The sequence below is a fragment of the Pseudorasbora parva genome, chromosome 18 (assembly GCF_024679245.1).
Source record: "Pseudorasbora parva isolate DD20220531a chromosome 18, ASM2467924v1, whole genome shotgun sequence".
NCBI lineage: Eukaryota > Metazoa > Chordata > Actinopteri > Cypriniformes > Gobionidae > Pseudorasbora > Pseudorasbora parva.
In genome coordinates this window covers 40,554,318-40,577,353 of record NC_090189.1, presented here as the reverse complement: position 1 = coordinate 40,577,353, position 23,036 = coordinate 40,554,318, and the positions used below count along the sequence as shown (strand labels likewise).

General features: G+C 40.2%; 1 protein-coding gene across 3 annotated transcripts in view; it reads left to right on the top strand.

Moving 5' to 3' along the window:
- The window catches only part of camk2a (calcium/calmodulin-dependent protein kinase II alpha), a 111,511-nt gene extending 92,024 nt beyond the window's left edge, over positions 1–19,487 (top strand). The window contains exons 14-19 of one of the 3 annotated variants that reach the window (XM_067424437.1): positions 7,721–7,753; positions 8,089–8,137; positions 10,190–10,265; positions 11,896–11,990; positions 15,906–16,140; positions 18,445–19,487. In XM_067424437.1, the coding sequence (XP_067280538.1) occupies positions 7,721–7,753; positions 8,089–8,137; positions 10,190–10,265; positions 11,896–11,990; positions 15,906–16,138 (486 nt within the window). In that variant the 3' untranslated portion in view covers positions 16,139–16,140; positions 18,445–19,487. Of the gene's footprint in view, positions 1–7,720; positions 7,754–8,088; positions 8,138–10,189; positions 10,266–11,895; positions 11,991–15,905; positions 16,146–18,444 lie in introns of all 3 variants that reach the window. The other 2 variants (XM_067424436.1, XM_067424438.1) reach the window with 2 other exon arrangements.
- Positions 19,488–23,036: the final 3,549 nt, after the last annotated feature.

The following is a 23,036-nucleotide window of genomic DNA, read 5'->3' as shown; positions in this document are numbered from 1 at the left end:
GTTTTATCCAAAGTCAAACGCGCTTCATTCAATCACCTTCAGCTCTGTGCACGTTCTCTCTTTGTAGAAAGAGAGACACATGCCACATTAATGGAGCTTAACTCTTAACAGAGCGACGGAGAAACATCTGAGACTCTGACAGCAATTCTCTGTTTGTGATTTCGAGGAAGATGTTGCAATGGCTTCTGACGACTTTTGCCGTTGTTGTAAAAGAAATATGATAATAGCTGATAATAGTGTCCACCGGCACTCCATCAACATTTCTGCCAAATTTGGAAACCCTAATAGCATCTCAGACCGACTGAAACATCTCGGATTGACGGTCGAATAGAAAACATCGAGCTCTGATCGCATTCGCCGTCGCTGTAAGGCATTTGTATTGCGATTAGAACGCGATTTGCCATGTCTTGAAAATAAAATAAAATTGATGATTTTTTGGAAAATTGTCCCACAAACTTTATTCAAATCCAGTCATTTCAGATGTGTTAGAACATTTTCAGACTTGAGCAAAGTTACACTAGTTATTTATTTACAATTATTTACAATTTTTACATGAATTGAGCGTAAGCGTCAGTTCTGGCAGGCTAGGTAGTCAAGATGCTGCTAACGCTATTTGGTCTCATCAGCTGGATTTTCATCAGTGCATCAGCTGTTCACACTCCTCTGCTGCTAATGGCCATGATATAACAGCGCGCATCTTCAAACAGATTCAGTTCGCTCCTAAACTGATGTTGCTAGCTCTTTGCTGCCCACCAACTCCCCAGCTCCTCCATGTCGTGTATAACGTGGCATTTTACTTTGTCATCGTTGCCGCTCTGTTCATAGGGGGAATAGTTCAGCTCTCACAGCCCTAAACTGTGCGAGTGTTCCCTAATGCTGCTGCTGTCCTCTTACTCTGCTATTTCTTGGTGCTCATGAAAGGTCAGAGGACTCCCTGAACAGGGCCATACCGCCAAAACATTCATTCAGAATTATCAACTTGAATTGCAATTTATTCAAAAATTGTTCTTGACTTAATAGACCTGACAGAACTAGAAGATCTAGTGTGAGGAAATAAGCAAAGAAAGGCCAGATCCAGAGGTGTGTGTGTGTGTGTATGATCACACTCGTCCTCCTGATCACAGTAGCCGGTGTAAACCACATCTGAGCCGAGTGTTGTTCTTTGCGCGGGTTTTAACGAAAAGGAAAATTCAAATCACTTAAAACAGACGTGATTGCAGATTCAAGCGAGTGACGTTCCACGGCGGCATCCATCTTAGTAATGTACAAAATCTGCTTCACCGCCGCTGCGCTGTCGTCATCGTGTGAAGCCCCAACGCTTGTGATTGGTGCCGCGATTTCAACGGATTATAAATGGGCTTGAATGTTCTCTTTGCCAGACTACTTGCAGAGCAAATCTAAATTTGCCGGAAGTTGTCTGGGTTTTCCCAGGACATTTACAAGACATTGTCCAACCCTACAATGGACCTGCAAGCCGGACAAACAGATGATGTCCATGGTGGAATGGGCCTTTAGTCTGTTGGCCAGTCTACTTAGAAAATGAGAGCTGAATAAATCCTCAGTAACACTTTATTTTGATGGTCCACTTTAGATATTCTACTAACTATAACTCTCCAACTACGCATCAACTAACTCTCATTAGAATATTAGTAGACTGTCCTCTTAATATCTGCTTACACTTTTTGTTGATGCTCCCCAACAGAAAATCTACTGACTATAAGTAACTTTGCAACTTTGTCAACTTATTCTACTAAAGCCTGGTACACACTGTGCGATTTTGACCACGATTTGGCCATCTCAGGCAAATTTAGCAAATCCTAAAAGATTCCTCAGATCCTAGGCTAAAATCTGACGTCTTTAATCGTTAGTTTGACATGTTCACCGGCAGCCGATTAATGACCGCTGCGATCAAATTTGACCTCAGATGAAATTCTGGCAGATTTGGCAAACAATCCTGCAGTGTGACTTCTTCTACGACGACATCAAATTTCTCTGTTTTTTCAAGACAAACTATGACCAAAACGAGAGCTCGAGATTTCTCTGTAGCCTCCATTTCAGTCCCGCGTGTAATGCAGCTCAACGCAACATTGATTGATGATATTAAACTCCGGACGAGTTTTCTTCATCCGTTTTTAGCTCACCTTGACTATCGTACAGTCTGACATTAATGTCAACTGAGATCTTACAGTGTGGCAGTGTGGATCATGTTCGTACAGTCTGACAAGCAACATTCACAAAGGACTTTGAAAAATCGTACAGTGTGCAGGACCCTTTACACAAGTAGTTAACTAATACTCTAATGAGAGTCAGCTGACATACTGTTGCAAAGTTAATTATAGTTAATTACCCTCTGGAGGGCTGTCCTGAGCAGCTGACATACCACACAGAGATGAGGTGCGTCAGGACACTCTCATTGGAGCAGCGATAGAAGCTTACCAGCAGTTTTCCTTGCAGTTGATTGTGCCTGAGGATCTCTTGACTACTGCGGTGGTGCTGTAGCTCAGGAGAGATCTGTATGCCCAGAAACCTGAAAAAGGGACCATTTCCACTGTCCCTGTTAAAGGTGCACTATGTAGTATTTTTGCAGTAAAATATCCAAAAACCACTAGGCCAGTGTTATATAGCTATTTTAACCAAAGAGCCGGGATGTCTGAGGGAGTCGCCTGTCAATGGCGTCATATCTGCGTTACTCTCGGTTTATGGTTTTATTCTGAGAAAGGCTTTACTCTCTGCAGTGTGAACAAGAGTCACAGCAGCCACTGAGCGAACACGCATAGTAACGTCATAACAATTTTAAACACACTCAGATGTGTCTAATATGATAAACAGAGCTGCGTTTCCTCACACTCATGACTGGAGTAGAGGAAAAGTCCCGCTGATCACGAGGTGTGTGTTTGGATAACAATCACTCCAGTTCCTCATCACTCGCTCCTGCTCTGCTTCACACTACAGTAACGTTAATAATCACATCCATGAACATGATTTCAGCCCGAGTCCTTTCCCGATTCTTTCCCACCGATTGTGAGGTGAAGACCACATGTCCCAAGATACTGCGCTCAAACTTGTCATCATCAAACTACGCCTTTTCTTTGAATAGGTGACCTCTAGCGGATGGAAAGTTGCATAGTGCACCTTTAATCTATACAGGCTTAAGGACTGCAGCACTCTTCTAGAAACTTAGACGTGTTCTGTTATTTGTAAAGAGTTCAATAGACTATTGTCTGAGCACCACACTGACAATCCTTCTGCCAGTCTCCTCTTCTCCTGACATAAGTCCAACCACAGTTGTGTTGACCCTTAATAATGGTGGGATGGGCGGGGACATAGTCATGAGTGTAGAGGGCATATACCCTCTTATATGGCATCTATACCAAGGCAGTGCTGGTGCTAGTTCGGAGCCAGAGTTTCAAGTCGGTTCTTTGTCTTTCCACAGCCAAAGCACCAGCTCCAAGCCAGGAAAAGTGGTTCTTAAGTAGCACCAAAACACTGCTGGGCTAGAAGTAAGAACCGCTTGCGTCAGCGGCTGGGGGCGGCGTTACCGTGATCAACAAGACTAACACAAACTTGTGACCGCCATTTTTTAAATAGCAGCTAATCAAGCTAACAGCTGCTCGATTGTAATCTCTGTCTAAACAAATCACGGTGAGCTGCAAGTTTGACAACCAATCTGACCGGAATGACTGTGTTAAAGGCTGAGGTCTATGAAGAGCGTAGCTCCCTTAAAGAAACTGTGTGTAAGAAATGTATATGAATGAATCATAAAATGGCCCTGATATGTCACTAGACATTAAGAAATCATGTTCATTTCAAATACTTCTATCACTGACAACAGTAGTCCGGTCAGGATATTGTCATTATAAAGTTGTTGTTGCTGCTCAACTGATGTTGATGATGACATGTTGTGTTTTGGCCTTCAGCTCCGCCCTCCACCTATCGACCAATCATGAAGTCAGCTGTTTCGGGTTGCCAGATCTGCTCTAGTTAGCACAGGTGCAGATCTACAATCGTTCTGCTGATCCTGCAGCCAATCTGGCAACCTCGAGTCAGGGGGAGGGGGATACACCGCTCTACAGTCATCTGAAAGGGATTGCAGGACCAGTTTTGGCCACAATCTTACATACACTTCCTTAAATGTTCATGGACATAAAAGCCCTACAGCACTTGACTCTGGATAACTGTAGCTTACAAAGTGCCGTAAATCTCCTCCTGACAAGCTTTATTAACATCACAACTGACGTAACATTTGAAAAACTCAGAGTCAGAAACGGACATTATTATTTTGGACCATAGGCGTAATTTGCGGGTGGGACATGTCCCCACCACTTTTTTTAAAACATCTTGCTTCACGGATGAACCTAACTAATACAAACAAAACTTCTCTGGCTAACTAGAAGAGTATCATTTTGTTTGTTTGTTAAATAAGAGGCGATCAGGCGCTCGTTGCCGCTGTTATCAGTGGAGTAGATTCCTCTCGCGGCTCATGCAGTCTTCACACAGACGAGCGCTTTAATCTAACGCTTATAACGCCGTTGCAGAGACTTTCTATTTGTTCCGGTCAGATCGCGAAACAAAATGCACAAAAACTGTCCCTGCTCTTGATGTACAACCACTGATGGTATTCGGTTTTGATGAGAGAAAAAATAGGCTACGAGGACAGATTAGAAACAAGAACTTCTGACAAGTTTAACAGACTAGACGCCTTTGTTCACGTGAAAAATCTTGGCACAACGCTATATTGTGTTTAGATGCAATAATTAAACGAGATCTATATCAATAAATGCACTATCTAATTGATTTCCAGACATCTTAATACTAATTTTTCTGCAATTGTTATTGTACATATTTTACATCTGATATAACATTGTAGCAGCAATGCAACCCCCTTAATACGCCATATAGTGCATATCATATGCACGCGAAAAACTGCGTACCATATGCACGCCAAAGCTCATTTTGATGTATGAGTGCCCCCGATACATCAAAATGAGCTTTGGCAGTTTTTCGCGTGCATATGATACGCAATTTATGTCCCACCCACTTTTTAAAACAAAGTTACGCCACTGTTTTTGACATCACTACAAGAAACAAACAAAAGGAAATCCTGCACACTATCAATACTTGCAAAAATCAGAAACTTTTTATTAGCAACGTTTCGGTCTCATGACCTTCATCAGGCATATATATATAATACTCAAAATCCATGACATTTAAAAAGGCAACATGACCAATGTTACCTTTTCAGACACTAAAAGTTTCTGATTTTTACAAGTACACTCTAAAAAATGCTGGACTAAAAACAATCCAAGTTGGGTTGAAAATGGACTAACCCAGCAATTGGGTTGTTTTAACCCAGCGATTAGGTTGTTTTAACCCAGCGATTAGGTTGTTTTAACACAAAAATTGGGTTCTCTTAAGCAACATTTAACCCAACAATGGGTTAAAGCAACCCGATTGCTGGGTTTGTCCATTTTAAACCCAACTTGGGTTGTTTTTAACCCAGCATTTTTTAGAGTGTATTGATAGTGTGCAGGATTTCCTTTTGTTTGTTTGTTGAGATTGTTGTATTCTTCGTCCTACGCACCCATCTATTATCTACAGGTGTGGGGTGGTAATTGTGCACTTATTGACGTCACTACAAGGAAATAAGCGGTTTATTAATAAAGTCATGTAAACGCGGTTTACTTACGTTGTCAGTTTACAGGTTTGCATGTAAACGTGCTCAGTGACTCTCAATCCTCCAGTTCCAGTCTCCGGGTCACCTAGATCTAAGATTTTGACCCTTTTGGCTCCGCCCAAGTCCATGACTCCATCTTGACCAGTCGATCCCTTGCCTCCACCACTGGTTTGTCATGACTCCAGCTCCTCTAGGACTACTTCCTTACTTTCTCCACTTGCGCATTACAAATTGTGTGCTATACTCCACTAAATGGTTAGCCTGACGTGGTCATACTCAATTCTAGTCAGAATATGAGTCTGAAACTGCTCCATTGGGCTGTGATTATGAGGCGTGTTTCAACCCAACCAGGAAAGACATCAATTGGATAGACCTTTCTATCCAATTGATGTCTTTCCTGGTTCAGTTGAAACACGCCTCATAATCACAGCCCAATGGAGAAAACCAATCAGAGCAACGAAGCTACGCATTGTCAAACATCAACAGACAGAGCTCAACTGCACTGTGTTCCCAAGTCCGCGTTTTTTGTTGTTTTCTATGTCCGCGGGTTGAAGCGACTATTATGTGATATATAGACCCATGAGTGCGAATTTTAGCAGCAATCTTGCCAAAATAACACACATTTTACCCCCCAAACACCATTTTTCCCACGGAGAACCCCACGAGAAGCTATTGTTTAGGGCTAGTAGTTGGCGGGTTTTGTTGTAAAAACTTGGCAACCCTGTCTGCATGCGCGCTAAAATAAACAATCTTTGCTGGTGTTGTAAAAAAATAAAAGAATTTATTGATACACAGAGTACTTACCCAACATGATCATCATCTTTGAGAGAAATTATGAAGGTGATGCAGATACAAACAAGCTCTCCATTTAGGATTCGAACAAATATAATCCAAGCCCCTTTGATGACGTGATGATTATGTTACTGTTGATCATCTGTCCGTCATCGGCTAAAGCCCGCCCTGATGATTTCATTGGTCCAAACAGTTTCTGTTCGGGGATAATTACTCCTCTATGGAGCGATGCCAGACCGAACTGCCCGACCTAAAAATGTTGTGGGCGGGGCTAAGTTCGGCTGGCATCCAGGCTACCATTTGGTTGCTATTGTGTAGAACAGAATGAAATATACATCATTATACACACACCCAATCTAATTGGGCTCAATGGCCAGTAGTGGTCATTTCACCTGTAAAATATTCAGGTCTCCAATTGAAAATGTTCTTGTGATTGATCACATCTAAATTGTTCAGTTGGCCGAAATGAATCTCTGTGAATTAAATTGCATCAATTCACACAGGTTTCCCACGGGGTCTTAAAAAGCATTGAATTTATTAATTTGGAAATAATACCTTAAAAAGGTACTTGAAAAACTCTTGAATTTTGATGTCTGGGTGCTAAACATCGTGCTGTATGTAACTTTTCCGTATTGTAAAGTTTTATTTGTCAACCACGATTATTTGGATTAAATAACGTAGTATAACTAAATATTGGCGGAACCAATAGGTGAGAACGCAAAAAGATGAAGATCACCCGCTACAGCCCCACAACCATAGACTGCAACACAACACACACCTCAAGCAACATGCAAAGGAGAAACGCAGAAATGTTGGCTTATCTTTGCTGGTAGGGACGTGAAATAGGTATTCATTTTTTACATAAAGACTTGAATTTAACTTGAAGAAATCTGTAGGAACCCTGTCACAGATTTTCAATCCGGCCAACTGAAAATTGTAGATGTGATCAGTCACTAGAACATTTTCAATTGGAGACTTTTATTTTTATTTTTTACTGTGTACTGTGATATTACCAGCTGTAGATTGTTTTGCAAAAACATGTTTTTCATGAAACCAGGTAGGTTAGAACTACAGGTACTCCTACGAGTGTTTCCTTAGGCCTTATAAGCCAAGGAATAGACACAACATTTAAGGTGGACTGAATTTGCGGAGGACTGTTTTGGACATTATTCACATATTCACGACCGTTCCTCTCATCTCCCTCTGTCAATTCCGTGTTTGTTTCTGTCTAACCTCTTCTCATTTCTCTTCCAGAAAAGGAAGTCCAGTTCCAGCACCCAGCTGATGGTGAGTGTGAAACAGGCTCCGTCCTGTTGACAATCTGCCACAACTGGCAACCTTTAAAGGCAACCTAACAATGAGCCAAACATGGCTGCCGTGGAGCTGGACTTTCCTTTTGCTGATGTTGATGTTACATCACGTCTGTAGAGCTGATGCAAACCTGACACATTCATTATTGCAGGACTCATGTCAAGTCAGCAGCTTGACACTTCTGCTTGTCACTAACTCTCTCTTTCTTGAAGTCCCAGAGAAAGCGGCTGGTCATCTGTGATCTTTTATTATGATGTGCTTCTGGCTTTGAAATGAATAATAAACCCTGAATCCCTCTGTATCCTCTATAGGAGTCCTCAGAGAGTACCAACACCACCATTGAGGACGAGGACACTAGAGGTGAGACTCTCTGTCTGATTATCCATCCATCCAATAATTCATTCCTCCAGTCACCCATTTATCCATCCATCAATCCATCCTTTCATCTATCATCCATCCATCCATCCTTCCATCCATTCCTCCATTCCACTATCCATCCATCCATCACATCCATCCTTCCTTCCATCCATCCATTCATTCCTCCATTCTACTATTCATCCCTTTATTCCTCCACCCATCCATTCATCCATCACATCCATCCATCCATTCCTCCATTCCACTATTCATCCCTTCATTCATCCTTCCATCCATTCCACAATCCATCCATCCATCACATCCATCCTTCCATCTATCCATTCCTCCATTCCACTATTCATACCTTCATTCCTCCACCCACCCATCCATCCATCCATCCATCCATCCATCCATTCCTCCATTCCACTATCCACCCATCCATCCTTCCATCCATTCCTCCATTCCACTATCCATCCCTTCATTCCTCCACCCATCCATCCATCCATCCATCCATCCATCCACCCATTCCTTCATTCCACCATCATCTCTTCATTCCTCAATTCATCCACTCAGTCCTCCATCCTTTCATCCCTTCATTCATCCATTCATCCACCCATTCCTCCATTCTACTATTCATCTCTTTATTCCTCCACCCATCCATTCATCCATCACATCCATCCATCCATTCCTCCATTCCACTATTCATCCCTTCATTCATTCATCCTTCCATCCATTCCTCGATTCCACAATCCATCACATCCATCCTTCCATCTATCCATTCCTCCATTCCACTATTCATACCTTCATTCCTCCACCCACCCATCCATCCATCCATCCATCCATCCTTTCCTCCATTCCACTATTCATACCTTCATTCCTCCACCCACCCATCCATCCATTCCTCCATTCCACCATCCATCCATCCATCCTTCCATCCATTCCTCCATTCCACTATCCATCCCTTCATTCCTCCACCCATCCATCCATCCATCCATCCACCCATTCCTTCATTCCACCATCATCTCTTCATTCCTCAATTCATCCACCCAGTCCTCCATCCTTTCATCCCTTCATTCATCCATTCATCCACCCATTCCTTCATTCCACTATCCATCCCTTCATTCCTCCACCCATCCATCCATCCATCCACCCTTTCCTTCATTCCACCATCATCTCTTCATTCCTCAATTCATCCACTCAGTCCTCCATCCTTTTATCCCTTCATTCATCCATTCATCCACCCATTCCTCCATTCCAATATCCATCCCTTCATTCCTCCACCATCCATCCATCCATCCATTCCTTCATTCTACCATCATCTCTTCATTCCTCAATTCATCCACTCAGTCCTCCATCCTTTCATCCCTTCATTCATCCATTCATCCACCCATTCCTTCATTCCACTATCCATCCCTTCATTCCTCCACCATCCATCCATCCATTCCTTCATTCCACCATCATCTCTTCATTCCTCAATTCATCCACTCAGTCCTCCATCCTTTCATCCCTTCATTCATCTATTCACCCACCCATTCCTTCATTCCACTATCCATCCCTTCATTCCTCCATCTATCCATCCATCCACCCTTTCCTTCATTCCACCATCATCTCTTCATTTCACCATTCATCCACTCATTCCTCCATTCCATTAATCAATCCATCCCTTCATTCCTCCATCCATCCATTAATTTCTCCATTCCTCCGTCTTATCTAAGACTTCACACAATGCTTGACTTGTGTTGCAGCCTGGAGTTAAAATAGATTTAATTTGGATTTTTATTGGGAACTTAACCTGCCCATCAGGAAATAATGTCTCTGCACATTAAACTGGGCTTATATTAGGAGTATACTGTTTTTCAACATCCCAAAACATTACATGCAAAGGAGACATAAAGTGAGAAATCAAATGCTCATTGATATGTAATAGCTCATTGTATAATAAGCACATTTCAGGTTTCAGAACTCAACTTTTTCCTCGGTCAAAAAAAAGCATTTCTTGTTTTGAAATTTCTGCACCACTGACAATGAACTCAAAGTCTTTATATTTCTGCTTTGCAGTGAGGAAGCAAGAAATCATCAAAGTAACTGAGCAACTCATTGAAGCCATCAGTAATGGAGACTTTGAGAGTTACACGTGAGTTTGGCCCCCATTTGTCTTTCATCCTGTCCTTTAACATTTGCATTTACTAATAATTAAATATGAATGTACTGTAGAGGAGACTGGAGATGATTGTAACACATTTTGACGTCTGTAAAGCCAGCTTTTATTCCAGATGATGAATGACACAATGAACCTGACGGAGCTCCTGCATTTAAAGCAGAAGTCAAACTTTCTCCTTCTGCCTGTGGTTGAATAGTCACACATTATACTACGGCTGTTGAATGCTGGAATCTGATTGGTTGACGGACGCTCTAATGTGTGCAGTTATTTTCAGGGAAACTCACGGCTAAAGTAGTTCCAGCAGGTTTTGACCGCATTACAGCTCCATATCCATCCGCCAAATGATTTCAGTTTTTACAAAGGTCCTTACAGACGACAACAGCAAAAGAACCGAAACACGCAGCGACACTGAACAAGCACATAAATAAAGCAAACAATAGGACAAAAGCGATAAATTATTTTCCCTGCACAAATTTACCTTTTATTATGTATGGAGAGCACATACTCTCTTTCTCCCGCTCAAACCGTACGGACACACACTCGCACAGAAATGTGTTGTCAGCGCGGCTCTGATGAGTTTATCAGTTGAATAGTTTAGCAGCTTTAAACCGACATGACTTTTCTCATTAGTGAGGTAATAACGCCGCTATTCTTGAAGCAGATCAACTTACACTTTCACTATTAGTAGAGACGCACAGACTCAGGTAATCCACACCCTCTCTCTGTCTCTCTCTCTCTCTCTCACACACACACACACACACACACACACACAGAACTGCATCAATAACTGCATAATTCTGATATTATTGGCTCATGCCTCCATTATGAGCTCAAAAATTGTGCAATTGGTTTGGAATTAGCAACAGAGGCTTGGGTTTAGATACGTCAGAAATTAGTCCCACACACAAGCGTTTTAAAGACAAAACCTGACAAATTAGTGCTGTCGAAATTAACACGTTAGTGCATGCAATTAATTTTTTCAGTTTAATGCGTTAATTTTTTTTTAACCCAATCAGTTACATTATACAATCATGCTCTTATTCATTCAAATGCAGAACCGCTGTCTGTGAATGTCATGACTATGACACACAAACACACACACGCACGCACGCACGCACGCACACACACACACACAACAAGAAGAGAAACGCTGTCTTTGAATGTCATGACTATGATATAAACACACACACACACACACACACACACACACACACACACACACACGACAAGACAGAAGAGAACCGTAGTCTTTAAATGTCCTATGACACACACACACACACACACATCAAAAACTGTGATGTTAAAAAGCAGATGGCCTCCTGTCATGCTTATGAAGGAGTAAGTTATCGTGTCAACAGTCCAGATATTCTGAATCTCTTCTCCTGTCTGAAGCCCTCGGCTGGTTATAAAATTAGGTTTTAAAGAGCTCCACAACCAATAAATCAATGTCAAGAAGACTTCATTCAGTGTGCTATAATATCAAATTCATGGCTGTAGGACCCCAGTTAAACTACCAAATCACTTCAAATTATTCTGTATATCTGTATGCTTGGAGAAAATAAAACAAAATGAAGCATTGAAGTGTGTGTGTGTGTGTGTGCAGGAAGATGTGTGATCCCAGCGTTACAGCGTTTGAGCCCGAGGCCCTGGGGAACCTGGTGGAGGGGCTGGACTTCCATCGCTTCTACTTCGAAAACTGTAAGATCAAACATTTTCATATATATATACACCGATCAGGCATAACATTGACATATGATTATAAAGTGAATAGCACTGATGATCTCTTCATCACGGCTCCTGTTAGTGGGTGGGATATATTAGGCAGCAAGTGAACATTTTGTCCTCAAAGTTGATGCGTTAGAAGCAGGAAAAATGGGCAAGCGTGAGGATTTGAGCGAGTTTGACAAGGGCCAAATTGTGACGGCTAGACGACTGGGTCAGAGCATCTCCAAAACTGCAGCTCTTGTGGGCTGTTCCCGGTCTGCAGTGGCCAGTATCTATCAAAAGTGCTCCAAGAGGAACAGTGGAGAACCGGCCACAGTGTCATGGGCGGCCGAGGCTCATTGATGCACGTGGGAAGCGAAGGCTCCAATCGAGCATCTGTGGGACGTGCTAAATTAACAAGTCCGATCAATGGAGGCCCCACCTCGCAACTTACAGGACTTAAAGGTTCTGCTGCTAACATCTTGGTGCCAGATACCACAGCACACCTTCAGGGGTCTCGTGGAGTCCATGCCTCGACGAGTCAGGGCACTTTAGCAGCAAAAGGCGGACCAAAACAATATTAATCATTATGTTATGCCTGATCGATGTATTTAAAACATTAAGTTAATGTTAATATAATATATGGATGTGTGATATATATATATAATGTAAAAACAGAACTATTTCATTGTGACAAGGAGTGTATAGTGCAGTGCAGTTTATTGCCAGATATCAGAATAAAAAAGAATGTGAATATATCGGCAACAGAGAGGTGATGCAACAGACAGGGCATACTGAGAAATACAAAACAGACTGGAGAAAAATATCTGCAGCTAGAAGAAGCCGTGATCAAGATTCAGATCCTCCAACAATCTGTATCCGTCCAGTGTGTAGCACCGCTCAAGAGAAACGTAGGAGACCAGGGGCCGTTGTAAACACTTTTTGCAATTTTTAGATTTAGAGCAATAGATCAAAAAACATTATAATGGAATAACCAATTTATTATATGATTCAATATGATTATACCTTCAATCTGTCAACTTCTGAAACCATTCATTTAACTGCTTTTATGAAATATGTACAGGTTGCAAAATTGATTTTAATACAATCTATTGATTAATTGATTGATGAATTAATTAATACAGTCACTGTTACAACAGGGCAGTTGTAACATGTCTAAAATAAGGAATCAATTCTACTCAAAAATGTTGTTGTGACTATTCATTTCATGTTTTTAAGTAATGATTACCTTTTTCAAACTACATGACAAAAAAGACAAGTTTAAACTTATCTTTATAAATATACAGTACATACATACATACATACAAACATACATACATACATACATGCATACATATATATATATAATTACCTTAAAATGACATTTTACATTTAATTTGCAATGTACAGTGCCCATTTCACTTTTAATGTACAAACTATGCATTTTTGTTTAGTTTGATTCATCATAGCTTGAAAACCGTCCCAGTATCACCAACCAAATTTTCATCTCAAGTGAGCTAGCTTTAACTTACAACACAGTGATTCTAATAATACTTGTTTGAATTCATAGACATTTGATCTTATAACATCATCCAAAAAAGTACATCAGAAAGAAAAGAAATTTTGTTAATATCTCAAAAACAACCTTTTGTGGATAACTCCATCAGAAAGTGTCTAAAGCCCAGTTTCCACCAAAATTACCCGGAACAATTTGTACCAGGAACTTTTTTTACAGGAACTTTTCTCCCCCCCAGAGCTGTAACTGTCTGCGTTTCCACCGCGATCTAAAGTTCCGTGAAGATTAGGCAGATTAGTCCGGTGATGTAGGACTGCGCGCGACTGCTCCTCCAAGTCAGTGACGGACAGTAACCATTTTTGCGCGACACTAGTCACGTTTACAAGCGCACTTTTTTTTTGTCATTCTGATTGAAAGATTTAGTGGACTGTTTACATGAGACGTTATCTAAACCGATCTGGTGTTGACATGTGATGACTTTCAATCGCAATCATTTTGTGACATGCAGTTTGTCTGCCGCATCAAAAATGTCAACGCTGTTTTCTCCAGCAGCTGGAATGTGTTAACTGTAGCCATAGCAACTCTTAACGGCCACCAGGACTAATACAGTATTATATAAGCTATTTATCTGTTGTAAAGTGTAATAATCATCTCAGGAAAAAAAAATTAAGTTAAAGTAGTTAAAGTAAAAACTGCCTGGGGCAATATACGCTGTGTCATTATTCCAACATTATCTTCATAACTTACGAAATAAAAATACAGATCGTTTACATGGTGAAAAATAGACTGTAAAAAAATGAATAACAAGTATGGAAGAGATTCAAGCTGTGCTGCTTTTGCTGGTTATGTATAACGTTAGGTTTACTAAAGAGGTAATTAACAACGACAGAAAAGAGCACTAGCATATTCAGAAAGCTTGTAAAGCTAGATTTAAAATGACAATGTATATTATTATCAGCTATTACGGACATTCAGAGGTGGTAAAAGTACTCAAAAGTTATACTCGAGTGAAAGCATATATACCTAAATAAAAAAATACTCCAGTAAAAGTCCTCCATTCAAACATCACTTGAGTAAAAGTACAAAAGAATCAGATTTAAAAACGTACTCAAGTACCGAAAGTAAAAAGTAAATATTCAAATTAACTGTAAATATCAATAATTAAGCAGATAACATCTTTTGGGACTGATATGCAATGCTTTAATTGAACAAATGATAAGATTAGATACTGCAATTAAGAATTTGTTAGATTTGCAATTAATAGGAGACAATGAAGCACCTTAACGCAGTATAGGGGTTAAACTTAAAATAGACATGTTCCATAACATTAGCTCCATAAAACAGATGAGGAGCAAGATACTATTAACTAATTCAACATTAATTCAAAAGCCATAACCACAATGACATATTACTCAACAATTAGATAATAGTCATGTGCCTCAACAAGTAAAGTCATACTATAATTTTGCCAATTGTTATGATTAATGATTAATTAAACAGACAACTGAGAGCCGGAATGCATGCTTTGAATACATGAATTTACATTATTAGTTAATGTAATATGTTATTAGGGAATTAATGATGTCATATTTAATTAATAGCAATTCATATATTCCTTAATCTATTAATCATAGAGAATGTTCATTAGTTGCTGATGCAGTAATCATTAATAAATGGTTTAGTTCTTCATTAGTAATACATTAACTCATGATTATCTGTGCATTAGTTAGGCATGAATAATAATAATGCACCTGTATTGTAAAATGTTACCGATGTTTTCATAGTAAATTGTGTGCCGCAAAATAAAAAAGTTGGGGAAACACTGAGCTAACGTTAGTGTGGCAAACCTGACTTGTCAGCTTTTCCAAGTCTATACCCGACTGGATCATCCATGACCGACCAGACCGGTTTGGAAATCAAGTGTAATAAATACTTAATACTTGGAGCGGGCATGGGGAAATGTATTGGAGTAAAAAGTAAACTTTGCCTTTAATATTGTAGTGGAGTAAGAGTAAAAGTAGATGCAAATAAAATATACTCAAGTAAAGTACAGATCCCCGAGAAAAATACTTACGTAAAGTATCAAAGTATTTTTACTTGATTACTTACCACCCCTGTGGACATTGCACGTGAGATGGCTGAGACGAACGCGCGCCATCAGACAGAGAGCAAGACTGATATTTACTGAACGCAGAACGAACCTCGCAAAAGACTTTTAAAAATGCCGGTTGAAATAAAATGCTGCGTGAGCTAAACCAATCAGCATGTTCAGCGCCCAAGTCCCGCCCTCGAAGGTTCCTGAACTTTGAAAAAGTACTACCTCGCGAGCAGGGCCGTTTGGATGATATGCCTATATGAAAAGGCCATGTTCTGTATTTTTGTGTTTTGAACAGTGTGGTCAAAGAACAGCAAGCCAGTTCACACGACCATCCTGAACCCTCACATCCACCTGATCGGAGAGGACGCCGCCTGCATCGCATACATCCGCATCACGCAGTATCTGGACACCAACGGCATGCCATGCACCGCCCAGTCTGAGGAGACACGAATCTGGCATCGCAAAGATGGAAAGTGGCAGATAGTCCATTTCCATCGCTCAGGCTCCCCATCTGCCATCACTAAATAAGAGTTGGGTAAGATGTGTCAGAATTGATTTATCATTGGGGCAAAGCATTATACTGTATGTACAAACTAAGGGTCAGATTTACTAAACAGCGCAGATGGGAGTGGACAGTCCTGTGCCTGATCTACGGACCAATTCAAGAGCACAGATACAGCCAGATCATTATGACCAACACAATCTACCGGTTAAGACATGCTTTTTTGGGGCGGTAAATAATGGCACAACACCAGTAAACTTGACGAGTACAATCCTTAGTAAATCACCTCACATCATTAATTTAAATACTCTCCTCCCATAAACACTGCGTCTGAAAGGGAAACTCCTACAAATGCCTATGCAGTAAGATCAGCTGTAAAAATAACCCTGTCCACTGCGTGTCTTTAGAGAATCCTGACAGTAAAGAGAAGATTTTAAAAAGAGTAGTTTAAAAAACGGCAAAAGATTTTTGTGCAGGAGCTGTTAGTAAATCTGGCTCTTTTTAATTAATTTTTTCCATAGTCCATAGAACCATACAAGGTAGAAAGAAATATGTGTCAGGTTGCTGCGAAATAAACGATTTCCTGCTTTCTTGACCCTGCCAAACTAAAACAAGGCATGCACTGAGACAAAAATGCATTTGCCTACTTGGGCTGTGCAATATATCGAAATATCGCAAATGTACATATCTCAACATGCATATCGCAACATCACGCAATATCTGAATGATTTTAATAGGCTACTTCAACATTGTGAAAAGTGTACGTTTTAGGTCGGCATATAGCAGAGAATGGACAGGGCACACGACTACTGTTACTTATGGGACTTTTTTGACGTTAAAAAGAGTTATTAAACGCAATAATTCACGAAAAACAATAACTGGCAGTCTCGCGCTGTCTTACACACACACACACACACACACACCGAAACGTGAACGATTTGTGACATTAATGTTTGCTAAAACACTGCTGGTCACTTTCAGAAGTTGTAGCGATGCTTTCTTTTCCCAGAGAGAATGTGTAACACAAATGGTATCCTTCTCAGTTTTTAAATAATTTATGTAATATAATTTAAATACATTTTACACACTAATTGCAATATCGTATCGCATATCAAATATCACATTTATTTAACAAGATATTGCATATTGCATCTTTTTTCAATATTGCACAACCCTATTGCCCACATATCTAAATGTAGGAAAGAAGTTGAATAAGCCCTATTTCTAAAAACGGTGTAGTGTTGCTTTAAAGGGATAGTTCACTTTGAAATTTAATGTTGATATGTTTTATCTTACCTCATGGGCATCCGAGATGTAGGAGTATTTGTTTCCCCAGTAGTTTCAATTTTGATCATTTTAGGTCAAACCGTTCTTGTCTGTGCCTCACATAATGCAGGTCTATGGTCACCACCTCAAAGAGCACACACAGAGAAGTCCAAATGAAACAATCCCCCATCGTAAGTACACACTGATGGCCTAAGACACGAAACCAGCGGTGTGTGTGAGAAAACCAACAGTATTTATATCGTGTTTACCTCTTGTACACCACTACGTCCGACTGATCCGAGGGCGTGCATGTGTGTTTCCTGTTGTGACATTCGCGCGTTCTGGCTTTAGTCTGCGCAAGCGCGGAAAGCGCCGAAGTGGATCTCTCGCGTCTCTCATTGTTTACACAGAAATTTGGGAAGTGTTACCTTTCACTGTGAAGATCTAAACATATTTAGACGTACATGACATCGCAATGGAAGAAGATTTCGATATATTAACAGACAATGTTGAATTTTTTTCACAACCATATTTATTTGAACCAGAATACACTGATCAAGAATGTGATACCACTTCCGGCGCTTTCCGCGCTCGCGCAGACTAAAGCCAGAACGCGCAAATGTCACCACAGGAAACACACACGCGCGCCCTCGGATCAGTCGGACGTAGTGGTGTACAAGAGGTAAACACGATATAAATACTGTTGGTTTTCTCACACGCACCGCTGGTTTCGTGTCTTAGGCCATCAGTGTGTACTTACGATGGGGGATTGTTTAATTTGGACTTCTCTGTGTGTGCTCTTTGAGGTGGTGACCATAGACCTGCATTATGTGAGGCACAGACAAGAACGGTTTGACCTAAAATGATCAAAATTGAAACTACTGGGGAAACAAATACTCCTACATCTCGGATGCCCATGAGGTAAGATAAAACATATCAACGTTTAATTTCAAAGTGAACTATCCCTTTAAACTCTCCTGCACTGGATCACAGCATGGATCAGATTCATAACAATATTCTGGCTCTGTTACAATTTGCCTGACCTTTCTCTCCATTTCTGTCTTAGCTGAAAACATCAGAGTTGCAGGATCGCCTGCTTGAGGATGTACAAGCTCCGAGCTTCTCGTCTTTTCCTTGAACTTCATTGGCTTTACAGCATCATCACATTCACATCAGCATTTACTCCTCATTGCTCAGAACACTTCTTTATGGATAAACTATGATGAAGCCACTTTGTCCTGTGTGGTATTCACTTTTTTCACTAGTTTGGGTATGTTTGCAAAATTAGCCGACCACGAATGCACAAAACATGCTGAGATAATCGGGACACGATGGAGCACTACATTCCTAAAGAGATCCTGTTTCCGGTGTTTTGTAAAAACGGCACGGGTGTCTAGATTTAAAAAATTTTTTAATTAGCATTCGTTTTTCAATCTCTCTCTCCTGTAATAAAACTCGATTGTAACAATACACGAAACACGTTTAGATATTTGAAACGAAGTCAGCTTTTGAATTCCACATGTGCTAGGTAAGAATATTGTAATGACTTTTTCATGTGAATATGACCGAACCGCTTGTTCTCCAGAACTCTTTCTACTGTGTATTAGTAAAGCACACTGAGCAGCAGTGTATTTCAGTATACGTTTAGCCCTTGAAATCAAAGCTGCATCGATGGCACAAGAAAAAAAGAAACTGCAAGAACAGATGGATCATGGCGGCTGAGCGACCCACTCGACGAACCGTTGCTTAAAGTTAAAGACGGGCTGACGCTGACGGAGGCATGTCAAGAGCTGCAGTGCATCGTGGGGCTGCATGTGAGACCTTTGCTCCAAGTTTTGTTTCGTTTTCTTTCAGAGCCGGGTCTGGTGTGGTGTGCTCATGTTCTTCCAGGAGAGCTGGTATATTTGTTCTTCCTTTTGTATTTTAGGATTCAGGGATTGTTTCTTTTCATAACAAAAGGAAGTCTCTTGAAGTCATAAAAGCTCCTGAGGGTACGTTTGACGAGAGAGAGAGAGAGAGAGAGAGAGAGAGAGAGAGAGAGAGAGAGAGAGAGAGAGAGAGAGAGAGAGAGAGAGAGAGAGAGAGAGAGAGAGAGAGAGAGAGAGAGAGCTTTCAATAATCGGTGTTGTTAACAGTGAGGGAAGTGCTAAATCTACTGGTGTTGTTTTTAAAATTAGCTTGAGAAACTAATCACTCAAAACAGGGCCGGCTCTAGCTCTTTGGTTGCCCTAGGCGAGATGGAGTTTTGCGCCCCCCCCCCCCCACACACACACACACACACACACACACACTCACTTTTATCGTCTCTAATTCAGCACATGTCTGTTTTCCTAGGCCTACCCCTAACCGAGAAGCACTTATTATTAAACATGTTCGACGCTTTATTTCCACTTTTCAAACATTTTCTCACTTTTTATTGAAAATAAATGCCTTTCCGATCTGATATGTGATGGGAAAAGGGAATAGAGCGAGTGTGGCAAAAGGCAGGATCGAACCTCTGATCGATCTGCATCAATTCTTGATGTCATGCGTCTTACCACTACACTACAGCCACTGTAAAGAATTTGGTGAACACAGCATATTTGTGTTTGATGTAAATAATATGGTATCTATCGTTAGGCTGCTCCAGTTAAAAAAAAAAAACGAGGCCGTATTTATTTCCTTCTGACGCCCACGTAGAGAGCGTTTGTACTTTTCATAAATAACATGCATACGTTATCCATATTCATAACGAACTGGACTTTTGATATTTAAATGACATCCATGTAGGTTAGATTATTGTCAGTGAAGTTATGTTTGCAATACGTATAGTAATTATGAAGAAAACTAGCAAGTGACAATAGCTTAGTGACAATATTAATAATATTTATAAAATAAATATTAGTTGATAAGATTGATACTAAGTAATTTTATTTTGTTTGACAACTTATTGGCTGAGATAAGAAGACTAACCTCTATACTGGGCTTTCTTTCGATTTTCTTCCTTTCTTTTTTTTCTCTTTTTCCGTCCCTGTGCACCCGCGGGTTTAGACGCCTCATTTTTGATGAACGCGCAAGATGAGCACTTGCCTGACCTAAATCCTGAACTAATAATCAATAATCACCATCAATTCAATCTAATAATCAGGTTGATAAGTAATTAAAGGTGTGGCTGAGGGGGCGCCCCGTGATGATCATGTTTAATGAACATTATGTTGTATTTCGCTTGTTCCGATTCTTAATGGGAAGTAATGGGCGGCACTAGAGCGCGCTCGCGCCCCTAACACAAATGTCGCCCTAGGCAACCGCCTAGCTCGCCTATAGCAAACGCCGGCCCTGACTCAAAATGTTCATATTTATTAACGAGAACAATCACAGCTTTTAAAAGATTGAAGGAAGAGGGTGGACATTGCTAAATCTCCATAGTGATGCTCGACATGACCTAGCGTTTTAACTTGTTGATATTATATTCAGACTATTGCCGTTTCTGGGCTGGTGAATATCTGCTATTCAACTCGGTCTTTCTGTCTTACCTAAAATATTAACACATTTTGCATCTTATATGCACAGATTAATGTATGTTTAGATTTATTAGACCATTTACCATTTTAGTAGTAATACTGTATGAGCTAATTAGTAAGATTTGTCAAATATTGCTTAGTATTTATTTTGTAAAACAAGAATGTTAATGTGATGACTGTATGCATGACTTTTTGTTATTTGATCAAAATAAGGTTGTATAGAAACGTTTGGCCATGGCTGTGTAGAAACTGCTCTTCATCCGGCTGTGTGAAATAATCCATAAACAGAAGACCAGCTGCAATCTGGATCAATCTGATACACGTTTAGGCTCTTGATGCAAATCCAACAAAGATCCACGCGTAATATTTGAACGATTTAATTATTATTCAATTGTCGTTGCATATTCAACAAAAAAATGTATTATTCAATTATTGTTGCATATCCGACAAAGATCCACTCGTAATATTTGAGCAATTTAATTATTATTCAAATATCGTTGCATATCTGACAAAGTTTTACTCTCAATATTTGAACAACTGAATTATTATTCAATTATCATTGCATATTCAACAAAGATTTTCTCCTAATATTTGAACGATTGGATTATTATTCAATTATCGTTGCATATCCGAAAAAGATCCACTCGTATTATTTGATCGATTTAATTATAATTCAAATATCGTGTCAAGTATTATTCAATTGTTGTTGCATATCCAGCAAACATTTTAAATATTTAATTATCTTTGCATATCTGACAAAGATTTACTCGTAATATTTGAACGAATTATTAAATTATTATCCTGTTTTCATTACAGAACTAAAGTTTTTCAATTCTTTTCCTCTTTATTTACTTTAGAAAGACTCTTTTGGAATTGAAAAAATAAAATGCATGGGAAACTTCTTTCTCTGTCTTCTAGTGACGGTTCATTGTTAATGGCTACTGGTGGCCTCTGTGATGTTTTTGTCTTCTCTATTGTTTTAGTACAGTTTATGAAAGGCATAACAGCATCTTTTGATCGTTTTTGACGTATATACTGTGTTTTGTTGAGGCATGCTGTTTTTATTGTCAAAAAGTGGGTGGGTACGATATTGTTTTCTGAGTAAAATGTACTTTTTGCAGTTTGGCTCTTATGCAACCGGGCTTATAAATAAAAGTGCTTTACAAAGTGTTGTAGTTGTGAGTGCGTATTGTTTCTCTTTTCTTGGCAAGTTTTGAGGAGTGCCTGTTATTATGGCATGACACGGCCTTATTTTAAGGTCTTACACTGTGCTTGATACAGTGTAATTACACAATTAAGTACTGAGTAATATTAATTAATGTCAAATACTCACAGTAGGTTGCTTGTGACTATGCATAATTTACTGTTATTGCTATAGTAAGTCCAAGTAACGTGTAACTTTGTAATAAAGTGTTGCCAGAAACGGATGGAATGATTGTCTTTTATTCCCTATTGTGGTGAACATCTGAATCGAACTACAGTTACACTTTATTTTAAAGGGGCGGTGAAATGCTGTTTCCTGCATACTGAGCTTTTTACACTGTTAAAGACTTGGATTCCCATACTAAACATAGACAAAGTTTCAAAAACTAATGTTGGACGTTTGATGGAGTATTTCTGTGTCATAAATACTCCTTCCGGTTTCTCACAAGTTTCGGAGAGTTTTTTTCGAGTATGGGTCGGCTTGACGTTAATAGAGCGGAAGGTCCTTGTATGGGCCGTACGGGCTCTTCTCCCGGAAGGGTGCGCGCGCGTGACTAGAGCGAGAGAGGAAATGCACGCTCATAAACACTCTCAGCTGCAAATCCAGTCGTCTGTGAACACTTAAGTCGGTTATAGTCCGCGCCGCGCTCCACTTCATTCCTATGGGTGACGTCGAGCGACTTCAACGCTTCAGCACAGCATTCCGGGAAGGCAGCGCTGCATTTGAACCGATTTGAACGCAGAAATGACGGGAAGCTTCACAACATCGCTTCAGTCGCGTCGCAAAGTGGATCTCCACGGTCACTGCTGTCAGAGGACTTCACCAAATCATACCAAAGAAGTGTGTTTTTGACGGAGCGGTCCCAGCGATAAAGGTTCGGTCCTGCTTTGGAACTTAAACTGCTTCAAATGTCTGTGCTATTGGCTATCGTTGCGTGAGTAAACATCAGTAAAC